We start from the raw sequence: 12,181 nt of genomic DNA on the forward strand, positions 1-12,181 counted from the left end.
AACAGCGGTTCAGTGTTTGAGTGGGCCATTATCATTTGTTGTTTGGGAAACAAGGAAGGCAGGCGCGCAATGATTTCCTCATCCCCGTAGAATAGAGCAACGCATGAATGGAGACCGCATTAGCAGAAGTGCCAGTACTATGTGTTGTCTTCTCCTTGACCTTGCATAGAGGTTTTCTAGTTTGAGGAGTGAATTACGTTTCACAGTTGTTCTAGAATCCTACACAAACATTCTACAGCTTCCATAGAAGTCAGTTTAAAGTTCCCATAGAACTCAGTGTTGCAATCAGGAGCAATCAGAGATGCCAACCTGGCCCCCTGGCCAATGCTAGATGCATGTGATGTGTGTGTTTGGCGCCACCCCAGGCGACCCAAAATACTGCTGGTGGACAGACAGCCGACTGGCTGTGACCGACTGGCTGAAAGAGAGAGAGAGAGACAGACAGACAGCCAGACAAACAGACAAAGTCATTGTATAGTGAGGCATCCACACGTGGTCTGAATCTCAATATACTTCCTGCAGTCATTTGATCCATCTGACAGCCTTGTGTCTCTATGTCAGCCCTCCTAATGTGGAGGAGACAAAGAAGGAAGGGAGGGATGATGGAGCAATATAGCACCACATGCAGGCACGCATCTGCAGCCTCTCACCTCCCTCTCCTCTTCCTCTCCCCTCCCTCTCCCCTCCCTCTCCTCTTCCTCTCCCCTCCCTCTCCTCTTCCTCTCCCATTCTTGAACGTTGAGAGACCCCAAATGAAGCAAATGAAACAATAAAATCAATTTTAGCATCAAAATCCTACGGGAGCTGTTTTTCAGACAATTCATACCACACTAGGAGGGTCGACAAAGTACCTGAAGATAGATATTGAGATGTAAGAGACATCAGGCCAGGACCACTTAAAAAAATACTGTGGCATTTGTGGTCAATGGACCCTTACTCACACATCTGAAAATTGAAGAGAAAAAATAATGAGAAAAAATCCTCAACTTGGCTTTTTTTACGTCAACATCTTCATCTTTAATATCCCTCCTCCAGTAGTTTCCCTTGACCTTGTGCCTTGGTGTTGCACCTCCTCCCATAGAGGAAACAAAGAAGGAATTGAGGGAGGGTGGAGGAACATAGCATCACACATAGGCCCACTCCTATGGCACATTGCCTCTCTCCTCTGTCCTTGTCCTCTGCCCTTTTCCTACTGTATATTGAGACGTCCTCCATGTTCAGTCTCAAGCCACGGGTCTGGAGGTTGGAGAAAGCAACTGAGGACAGCTATTGAGTTCCACATATAGTGAGACATCATAGTGAGAACTCAATTTCTACTGATACAATAATCAAATAGTATGTGATTGTACTCCTCAGAGGATTGAACAGACTGAAGAATTGAATTCCCCTCAAGCCAGAAAACTGTTTTACGATTATTATAATTCGGCTATTTTCCTCTCGCCATGTGTTTAGCTTGAGGCAACATGTAGCATCTCTCTAGCAATGTAGCATCTCTCTTGCACTGCTCTCTGGACTTAAACAGTATGTGCGATAGTACACTTCATAGGGTTGAGCAGACACATTAACTGTCCCAAAGTCACCCAAATCAGCGTGGAAAGCTGTTATTATTATTATTATTCGACAGCCTCGCCATATGTTATGCTCGCGGCATCATATAGCGTCTCCCATGCTTCTCTCGCTCTCTCTTCAGGGCTGCAAACATAACAGCTTTGAGGACGCCAAAGCGTACGGCTTCAAGAATAAGCTCATCATCGTGTCCGCCGAGACGGCGGGAAACGGCTTGTACAACTTCATCGTGCCGCTGAGGGCTTACTACCGGCCCAAGAAGGAGCTCAACCCCATTGTGCTGCTCCTGGATAATCCGTAAGTGAGGCTTCACATCTCCGCTGCAAAAAAAAGGTCCCATAGGAATCCCTGGCTCAATTAGGATTATTATCTATTGTAGATGTATGGTATGGGCAGTCATGGGTGAGCGGTTAGGGCGTCAGACTTGCATCCCAGAGGTTGCCTGTTCGACTCCCGACCCGCCAGGTTGGTGGGGGGAGTAATCAACCAGTGCTCTCCCCCATCCTCCTCCATGACTGAGGTACCCTGAGCATGGTACCGTCCCACCCCACTGCTCCCCATGGGGCGCCACTGAGGGCTGCCCCCTTGCACGGGTGAGGCATAAATGCAATTTCGTTGTGTGCAGTGTTCCCTTGTGTGCTGTGGAGTGCTGTGTCACAATGACAATGGGAGTTGGAGTTTCCTAATGGGCTTTCATTTTCACTAATACTACACTGCTTCTATTAATGAGGGCACCACACTACATTTTTTAATTCTTTAATTATTAACCCCTCACACTCAACACTATTGTGCTCTGTCATGACCTAGTGCATGAGTGGGAAACCTAAAGCCCGGCCTGTGAAGTCGTCTTATCTGGCCCCCCGATATGATTTTTAATTTTTCTTCATCTATTTATTATAGTTTGAGAGTAGGAGAAACATCTCAAGATAGATGTTGACATTTCGAATATACAGAAAAATGCTTAACTTTTCATGGTAGCAGTGCTGTTGATAGGGAGTGGAAGAGTGAGATTCGAACCTGTAACCCTGTGATCTGAAGCCCATCTCCTTAAGGAGCCTTCAGATGGTCTGAGATGGGCTTTGGGAGATGGGCTTTACATCAGATGGTTACAGGTTCAAATCCCACTCTTCCACTCCCTATCCACAGTACTGCTACCATCCCCTATCATACAGTAATTTAAAATATTTTATTCTCTAAATAAGTTAAGCCTCAACCTGCGAAAAAGACCAGACTGTAACTGTACCATCCCTGCATATAATTAATAGTATTGTAAGCATTTCTTGAATCACTTTCTTTTATCAATAGAACATTGCCACAGTAATTAGTGAAACGTCCTAAAGCTGAAGGTGAAGAAGTAGAAATTGATGAAAAGTTACAGTACCTGTCCTTGCTGTGAGATTCCACATGTATTTGATAACAGAACATTTACATTATTGCTTTTTACCCGCAGGCTCCTGAAATAACCCTGAAATGCCAAGGTGTGAAGGCACACACATGCCTGGCTGAAAAAAGAATTTCCCTTTTATACACAGCTTAGCAACACGTTCAGTTTCAGGAGTCTCCATGGCAACTCCTTATGCCACCAGCACACCCCCGACTCATGTAGGGGGGTGGGCTTAAAACCAGATAGCTAATTAATCAAGCTAATATTTACTTGGAGGGAAAGCTGGTAAGAGTTTGCAAGCTCCCAGTGAAAATGTGTTGCAGTTTTGTCTCAACTTCCCGCCTTCCCACCTTCTGTCTCCCGGCAGGCCTGATAATCACTTCCTGGAAGCCATATGCTGTTTCCCCATGGTCTACTTCATGGCCGGCAATATTGACAAGTAGGTCTGAGTCTCTGACTCATACTTGTGTTTCAATGAAAACAAGTATTTCAGAATTATTATTATGTGTAATGCTACTGCTGGTATTGAACAACATTGTTACTGTTATTTTGTTCCGCTTAGGCATGAATGTTAGACCTTTCTGGTAATGCTGCTGCTAATATTGAACAACATTGTTGCTGTTATTTTGTTTTGCTTATGCATAAATGTTAGACCTTTCTGGTAATAAGATAGTTGTTGAAATATTGTTGCCGCTGCAGGCACTGTAATATGAGCATGTGCGTGCTGAAAATAATAATGAAAAAAAAATGTCGATTTTAGAATGGTATTGTGGCTTGGATATAAGACACACACAAAAATATGAAGCAAAGAAAGCTACCGCACACTGTTCACATTTGCATGGTTTACTGCAACGTTTCCGTCTACTGACCTTCTTCAAGCAATTCAAACATTGAATTGCTTGAAGAAGGTCAGTAGACCGAAACGTTGCAGTAAACCATGCAAATGTGAACAGTGTGCGGGAGCTTTCTTTGCTTTAACGTTGGTGACCTAGGGGTTCCACTCCTACGCACCTGACCAAGGAGGTGTGCAAGAATTCTTCACTTACTACACACAAAAATATAACCATCTACCATCACCACTTCACATAAATACACATGTGCGTACACCAGGGGCGTCATTAGGTTGCGCAAAGATCCGGGGCTGTAGCCCAGCAAAAAAAAAAAAAAAATTGGTGTGGAGCGGCAGTCTAGTCGAGGGAGCGAAGCGACCGAGAGGGGGGTTGGTACGGAAGGGGGGTTCCCCCCTTCCGTTTTGCGGAGTTTTTGGAAAATTAAGGTCAAATTGGGCCATTCTAGGGGTACACAAAGGGGGAAATGTACTTTTGACACCATAGTCTTAATTGGCAGTTTTCCCATCTTTACATTTGACAGTGTAGGCTACTTTCATTAAGGACCTTGCCGTTCTTTTCTTGATTTGGCCCAATGTCGCCAGCTTAGTCACCCTCATTGGGTTTACTACTTTTTTGGATAAATGTAGTGTTGGCGTCACGATTACTTTGGTGCAAATAAAAAGAGACCGCATTTAATAGTGCGACAGTGCCGAGTAGCCTACTGGATATTGTGAGAGAATTAGCATAGTGAATAGTGATAGTGAAAAAACCATGCCTTACGTTATTAGCATATTTACAGTAACACACATGACATGTAAGCTCGGCTATGCTGTCTCAAAACAGTGCAGTCAAGCACAGTCAGTCGCAATGCGAGGCACTAACCACGGGTTTTGCTCTCTGCATGACAGTATATGATGCACAAAATTATGATTAAAAACTGAACATTTCCATGTGCAACATCCATAAGGGTCTGCATACTCGTTCGCCAAACTCTCAAAACAAGCGACAGACACGCACACGCGCGCGCGCACACACACACACACATTGGAGACAGGAGAGGAGGAGCACTAGCTGACAGACCATGGACCATAATCTCCCAAAAATGTCTTGCGCAAGCAAATCATACACCCGACTTTCCACACCTTTGGTTCTATCGACATTTCATGCGCGAGCTCACTGCCTCCATCAGGCCGATATCAAAACACAAGGTGCAATCGAACTCGCACATCGCTCATTACGAGGCAAACACACACACACAAACATACACGCGCGCGCACACAGGGAGATAGGAGACTAGAGCAAGAAAGCCAGCTGATTGACCATACCCAGTCCAAAAATATCATGGGGGCTATCATAATCCAACAGACAATAATGTCTTCAGATGTCATTTTTGCAGCCCAAATAATTCAAATATGCCGTAATTTTGAATTTCTAGTTGAAGTAGCTTGTAATGTTAGTTCACATTTTCCACATGGTTGTACCTTGCCGTTTCTATTGGAGGTAGCTTGCCTACGTGGTGGAGCTAAATGTTAGCTCACTATGTTAGCAAATTACGAGTAGTTCTATCAGTCTTTGGAGCTTGCCCAAAACTACACAAACATGCAGATAGCCAACAACACAAGCGAATCTACACACATCACATTACACGTGGTATAACTAAATCACGCTGCCTGCCCACTATGAATTCAGGAAAGGTGTGTCTGTTTGAAAGGGGGTGTTAGCTTGGTGACATATAACGGGTGCTTCGAAGTGAAGTCTAGTTACAACTAGAGCTTGACTGAAGACAAGTAGAAAACATGACAACAACAGACACCAGTGCTTCGGCGAGCACATCAGGAAAAAAACAGATTTCATACCTTACGCTGTCCTGTTACTTGAAGATGGAGCCCAAATATCCATTTAGATTCGGCAAATATCCATTTTGATAGATACAGCTAGATATAGTGTGATTGAATAGTGGATGCTAAAATGAGGAAAATGTCAACATTGTGACCTATGGCTGCTAAAAAAAAACCCTGAATGATCTAAGAATGAAAGGAAGTGGAATCCCTATATTCCAGAAGTCATTGAGTTATCGAGATATTAAACATTCCAGATTTTTTTTTCATAAACCACGAGCCCGCCTAGCTCTGTTCAAGCCAGCATAGAACTGACACCTGATTGGTTGACAGCAGCATGACATCACTACAACGAGGCTAGATCTACTAACAAGGTGGATAGCGGCTTCGGTTGGAAAGTTGTTATTTGTACAGTTCCATATTACATATCATCGTGTCAGAATCGTGCGGTCTGTGCTGGTTACAAAGTTGCAGGAGCGGTATCACTGCTCAAAGTGTGGTCCACGGAGCTCTCCTCTACTATTTCTTATTCTTAATCATATTATTATTATTATACATATTTTATTTATGTCAGTCCAGTCCAGAGAGATTCGGGGCTAATCCCCGGAGATCCGGGGCTGTAGCCCCGAATGCCCAGGTCTCTCGACGCGCCTGGCGTACACACACACACGCACGCACGCACATACACGCACACATACACACAGACACAGGCACACACACATTCATACACACAGGGCCACTGACACGCACACACACACACACACACACACACGGGACTCACTAGTTCGACGCCCTTTCGTGCCTTACCGCTTACGTCATACGACCCTAAACCTAATCCTAACCCTAACCTTAACCCTAAACCTAACCCTAAACCTAACCCTAACCTTAACCCTAACCCTAACCTTAACCCTAAACCTAACCCTAACCTTAAATCGCTTGTTTGAAATGTTTGATTACCATGTGAAGTCACGAGAGGGCGTCAAACTAGTGAGTCTCACAGGGCCACTGACACGCACACAGCCTGTTTGAGAGCTAATAATTGTTTTGGACCAAATATTGACTATCCTCCCCTCCCCTCTTCTCTGGTTTAACCACTATCAGCCTGGATAACCTGCTGCAGTGTGGGATCATCTACGCGGATAACCTGGTGGTGGTGGACAAGGAGAGCACCATGAGTGCAGAGGAGGACTACATGGCAGACGCCAAGACCATCGTCAACGTACAGACCATGTTCAGGTGAGTTGAGAGAAGTCCCCCAGTTGCTTACAGCAGACCATGGACAGGTGAGGGACTGTGAAGACTCGCATTCATTGATCCAGGTTGTGCTGTCCAAACAGTTTAAGCTTTAAGCAACTGAGGGGTATACAGTACTATTGGCTCATTCTTTTGAAACTCAGTAGTCGGTAGACCCGAGGTTGTTCTCCCGACAACCGTTGTAAATGCGTTTTATTGCAACAGCTGGGGACAATACAAATGTCTGAAAACACTCATGTTAAACGAACTTGGGGTACACCGAAGAGCTCCGAGTTTGAGTTTCAGAACCCCAAGTTGAGTACCTGTTCTTTTTCACTTTCCCGAGGCGGGTGTCTGGGTTTCCAACAAAAGAATGCACCTTAAGAAGCCGGTTCAGTAGTAAACCAAGTGAAGTTAAAGGTTAAGTCAGCACTCCAGGCTCTATAAGCTGATTTACCTCTTAACTTAACCTGGTTTACTCCTGAACCAGCTTCTTAGTATAGGCCCCTGGACTTCTTTGAGCATTCCTCACCCCAATGACCTTCTTCTGCAGGGTTTGTAGTAGAGAACATCAATCACAAGGGAATGACAACAACAACACAGACACTCATTACTCAGGAGGTAGGGATCATGACCATGTTGACGTGTGGCATAATTGCTGATGACCAGTTGCTATAGCAACACTGTGACATGCACCAGTGCACTGTGTAAGGGGACGGACAACGACCATGTTCAGGTGAGGTTACAATTGCTGATGACCAGTTGTCATGACAACAATGGGCCTGAGGCTGACAAATTCACATGTTTACTTCGTACATAAATATGTAGGGGGCAGTGTTGGGGACAACGACCATGCTGAGGTGAGGTCACAATGGTTCAGTTGTCATGACAACGATGTAGCTAAGTCTGATATGTTCACATGTTCACTATGTTAGCGTAGGTAAACTGCCACTCCTAATGTTCCGAGCAGACAGTAGTCAGAGTGCTAACAGTTAAACCATTCGTTAAACTTCGACTTTTTTTGCACACCTCAGCTGGCAGGTGCGTCGGAGATGGTCCATGGGTCACTCAGCAACAACTTAAAGAAACTCTGTCTAGTACAGAAACATTGTTTATTAAAGAAAGAACAGCGAAATGGTCAGTGTGCGGGAGTTTCTTTAAGTTGTTACAAAATTTGTAAAATCGGAGCTCTTGTTCTGTTATCAATGAGTGGAATGACTGATCTTTTTTTTCAGAAACCCTCCCAAAACGACACACCCTACGTGTAAAGATATGTTGTTCTGTAGACTAATCAACAATTTTCACATGAGTACATATGCCTTGTAACTCACCGCTCATGTAGAGTATTTTCTGTAACAACAGTAACAAATGAACACTCGGGGCACTGCTTTACGATCACTTTACCTTTTGTCTTCATGCACCTTACCAGGATTTATGTTCTTTGTTGAATACTGTTTCTTTAGTTCTCCCTACTCTACATCAACTCGACATCATAATACTATCTTAGACGTATCTGTCAACACACATTCTTGGTCATGTTAACCTCATGTCTACCTCAACTTACAGAATGTTTTTGCACAATTGTCTTTTTTCTGTAGTTTTTATTTTCCCTTCCTGACTATTACCTGCGTTATAAGTGTCCTGAAATGTCCATGTGGGCGTTACTGTATGTGTATCTACAGTGGTTCTCAACCTTTTTTTAGGCAAGGCACCCTTTCAATCCCTGAAATATTTCAAGGCACCCCAAACCAACAAGCCGTAACATGGCATCGCATCCGATACCACACAATCTTAGAAAAGTAACACATTTGGAGACGTCACACACCCTTTGTTCAAAGTTGCAGCTTAGTGGGCCAACCTATTTTTGTTTTATTGTGCGTGAATGGAAGATGAAATATTCCACTGACTAAGCATTTATTTATTAATGTAGACAAATATGTATTATATCACATAATGTATTTATCAGCCATTTTTTCGCGGCACCCGAGGGTGCCCCGGCACCCTGGTTGAGAAACACTGATCTACAGTATGTAAGCTACTTGACCCCTTAATTTCCCTCCGCAGATCATTTTTTCTTTTAAAACTATGTTTTTTTCTTTGCAATTATTTGCACAGTGAGAGATACTAGGTAGTGTTGGGAAATGACCCTGGCTGGATTTGAACTTGCAATGTAACTCTTTCATCGTACGGCATATTAGCGCAGTGCCCAATATAATGTATTTGCTGATTGTAGGGTTTGTGTCATGGTGTGGGGTGGTGTTCCCATAGGCTGACTGTTCCCCTGACATACAGTACAATGGATTGTTCTGCTGCGCTGTGACTGTAATTTGCATCTTCTAGGCATGTGAGGGGAACTGATAACAGTAATCAGTGATCTTTCTTACAGCGATGCAAGTTGTGTTTATCATTGCTTCTCTCTCTTTCTCTCTCTCTCTCTCTCTCTCTCTCTCTCTCTCTCTCTCTCTCTCTCTCTCTCTCTCTCTCTCTCTCTCTCTCTCTCTCTCTCTCTCTCTCTCTCTCTTTACATCTCATATCTCTTATTTTCATTTTCTTTTTTTCCCTCTTGCTCTCATTCCTTATCTTTCTCGCTTTCTTTCTTCACTTTCTTTCTCATTTGCCCTCCTTCGCCTTTTGCTCTTTTGCTCTTCATGGCCTCTCTCTCTCTCTCTCTCTCTCTTTTTCCCATCTCTCTTTTTTACACCTAACCTTTTCTCCTTGTCCTTCTCCAAACTGCAGGTTGTTCCCCAGTCTCAGTATCATCACTGAGCTGACCCACCCCTCCAACATGCGCTTCATGCAGTTCAGGGCCAAAGACTGTTACTCGCTCGCCCTCTCCAAGCTCGAGAAGGTCAGCATTGAGCTCAGCACACATGAGTTGAGTACTCACATTGCGTACTCAAGAAACGTGTGGTAGTTAAGTAGTGTTTGTTAGTGTGTGTGTTTTGTTGAGAGTGTGTGTGTGTGTTTGGTAGGGTGTGTGTGTGTTGTGTGCATGCGTGTGTTCATTTGTGCAGAGTTGTATGAGGTAGTAGTCTAAGTGCAAATGTAATTATTAATAATATTTGTGTGCAGGGCTCTATATTAACTTTTTTTTATCACCAGCCAAAACGGCTAGTAGATGTTAATCTTACTAGCCAAACACACACTCGCTAATGGCTAAAGTGGCTACTAAGTTGGTCTTTCCTACCAGCCAAACTGAAATTTCACCAGCATTTGAGTGGTTGGCTAGTGTTAATTTAGAGCCCTGTTTGTGTGTACTGGAATGTGTATACTGAAATGTTAGGGCAATATTCAACAATTGCCACTGTTATGTACTAACCACTTTCTTGGTTCCACTTTTCAATAATACAAATGAATTGCAGCCATGTCATGGTGCCTGTTCTCTTGTGTAATGATGCTAAATGTGTGTTTTGCTCCTACAGATAGAGCGTGATAAAGGCTCCAACCTGGCCTTCATGTTCCGCCTGCCCTTTGCAGCAGGAAGAGTCTTCAGTATCAGCATGCTGGATACACTCCTATACCAGGTACTGGATGAAGAAAGATAGACATTATTAATAGAATCACATAGCTAAAAAGCAGAATTATAAACTTTGTCTACACTCCTATCATATACCAGGTACTGGAGGTAGAAAGACAGACATTATTGATAGAATCACAGCTAAAAAGCAGAATGTTAAACTGTGTTTACACTCCTATACCAGGTACTGGAGGGAGAAAGACAGACATTATTAATAGAATCACATAGCTAAAAAGCAGAATGTTAAACTGTGTTTACACTCCTATTATATACCAGGTACTGGAGGGAGAAAGACAGACTATTAGTAGCCTCTTAGTGCAGATGGGGTCGCCGGCGGGCCTATTCAATATTGGCTGGAAATACTCAACTACATCATAGCAACATTGCTATGACATTACCGAGAGCCTTAAGTAGTAGATTAAAACATAGACATTACAATTTTGGTGACAGTAAGGTTATAACATAGGCTCTACGCAAATATAATAACATACCTAAAAATCCTACTGTCAATCTGTGTTTCATAGTCAGAAAACATGCAAGAACAAATGGTCAACAAAAAGGTTAAATATGGTTTGTCTCCTCGCTTTAAATACAGTAACCTCCTTGTGTTGTGTTTTCTTAAAACTAGTGTTGTTCCAAGTGAGTGTACTAGACCTACAGCATTAAGCTATATGCTGTATGATCACATCTGTAAATTAGTGTATCGTCTTGCCAATCCAGGAAGGCTGTGAAGCATTTCCTATACAAGGTGTGGAAGACAGTTACAGTAGCCGCTCAAGAGTGTGAGTGTGAGTGCACACAAAGAAATGTAGGCACTGCTGCTATATGTTGTATTGCAGGTGTAGGCCTAAGGTTAATGTGAATGATGATAATATGTCACACGTGTTTGGGTGTCCCCCAGCTAACCCCACAGGAAAGGGCGCGGACACCTTGACAGCAAACACCTCACTATGACCGTGTCCTCTGAAAAGATGAAGATTTTGCGCAGTTCACATCTGTTTGCGACCCTTTTCGTGCTAGAGGGTTCTCTATCGCTGTGACATTTGCCCATGACATTTCTTCTCTCCTCTCTGCTTGTGATTGTGTGTGTCTGTGCAGTCGTTCGTGAAAGACTACATGATCACCATCGCCCGGCTGCTCCTGGGGCTGGACACTACGCCGGGCTCAGGATACCTCTGTGTGGTAAGGGGGGCGCTTCACCACCTGAGGATGGCTAGAGATGCATTACTATGGGTCTGTGCAGTGGGCTATATCGGACGTATCCTGAGGGATGTGGGTGTAAGAGTGTAACTGTGTGTGTGTGTGTGTGTGTGTGTGTGTGTATGTGTGTGTGTGCGTGTGTGTGTGTGTGTGTGTGTGTGTGTGTGTGTGTGTGTGTGTGTGTGTGTGTGTGTGTGTGTGTGTGTGTGTGTGTGTGTGTGTGTGTGTGTGTGAGAGAGAGAGAGTGTGTGTGCTTTGCGTGGGTTGTTTGCATACATATGCATGTACTGTATGTATATGTGTGCACCAGCATTTGTATAGTACTGTGTGTGTGTGTGTTTGCTCGCGCATGCCTGCACGCATGTGTATACAGTATACGGTACATCGGTACATCTGTGTGCATGTGTATGTGAACACACACGTATGTTTCAGATGAAGGTGACAGAGGAAGACCTTTGGATCCGGACGTACGGCAGATTGTTCCAGAAGCTTTGCTCATCGAGCGCCGAGATCCCCATTGGGATTTACCGCACCGAGTGTCACATGTTCACCTCCTCCGAGGTAAGGCACATCCCTGCCATCGAGTGTCCCATGCTTCACTTCCTCCCAGGCC

The 12,181-nt window shown here is 44.0% G+C and overlaps 1 protein-coding gene across 1 annotated transcript in view; it reads left to right on the forward strand.

The window, feature by feature from the left end:
* Positions 1-12,181, forward strand: part of kcnt1b (potassium sodium-activated channel subfamily T member 1b) — a 96,523-nt gene that overhangs the window by 68,534 nt on the left and 15,808 nt on the right. Inside the window, exons 21-27 of the mRNA XM_063193587.1 lie at positions 1,691-1,863; positions 3,318-3,389; positions 6,720-6,854; positions 9,588-9,699; positions 10,274-10,375; positions 11,467-11,550; positions 12,001-12,129. Coding sequence (XP_063049657.1) covers positions 1,691-1,863; positions 3,318-3,389; positions 6,720-6,854; positions 9,588-9,699; positions 10,274-10,375; positions 11,467-11,550; positions 12,001-12,129 — 807 coding nt within the window. The remainder of the gene's footprint in view (positions 1-1,690; positions 1,864-3,317; positions 3,390-6,719; positions 6,855-9,587; positions 9,700-10,273; positions 10,376-11,466; positions 11,551-12,000; positions 12,130-12,181) is intronic.

This window comes from Engraulis encrasicolus, chromosome 3 (assembly GCF_034702125.1).
Source record: "Engraulis encrasicolus isolate BLACKSEA-1 chromosome 3, IST_EnEncr_1.0, whole genome shotgun sequence".
In the NCBI taxonomy this organism is placed as follows: Eukaryota; Metazoa; Chordata; class Actinopteri; order Clupeiformes; family Engraulidae; genus Engraulis; species Engraulis encrasicolus.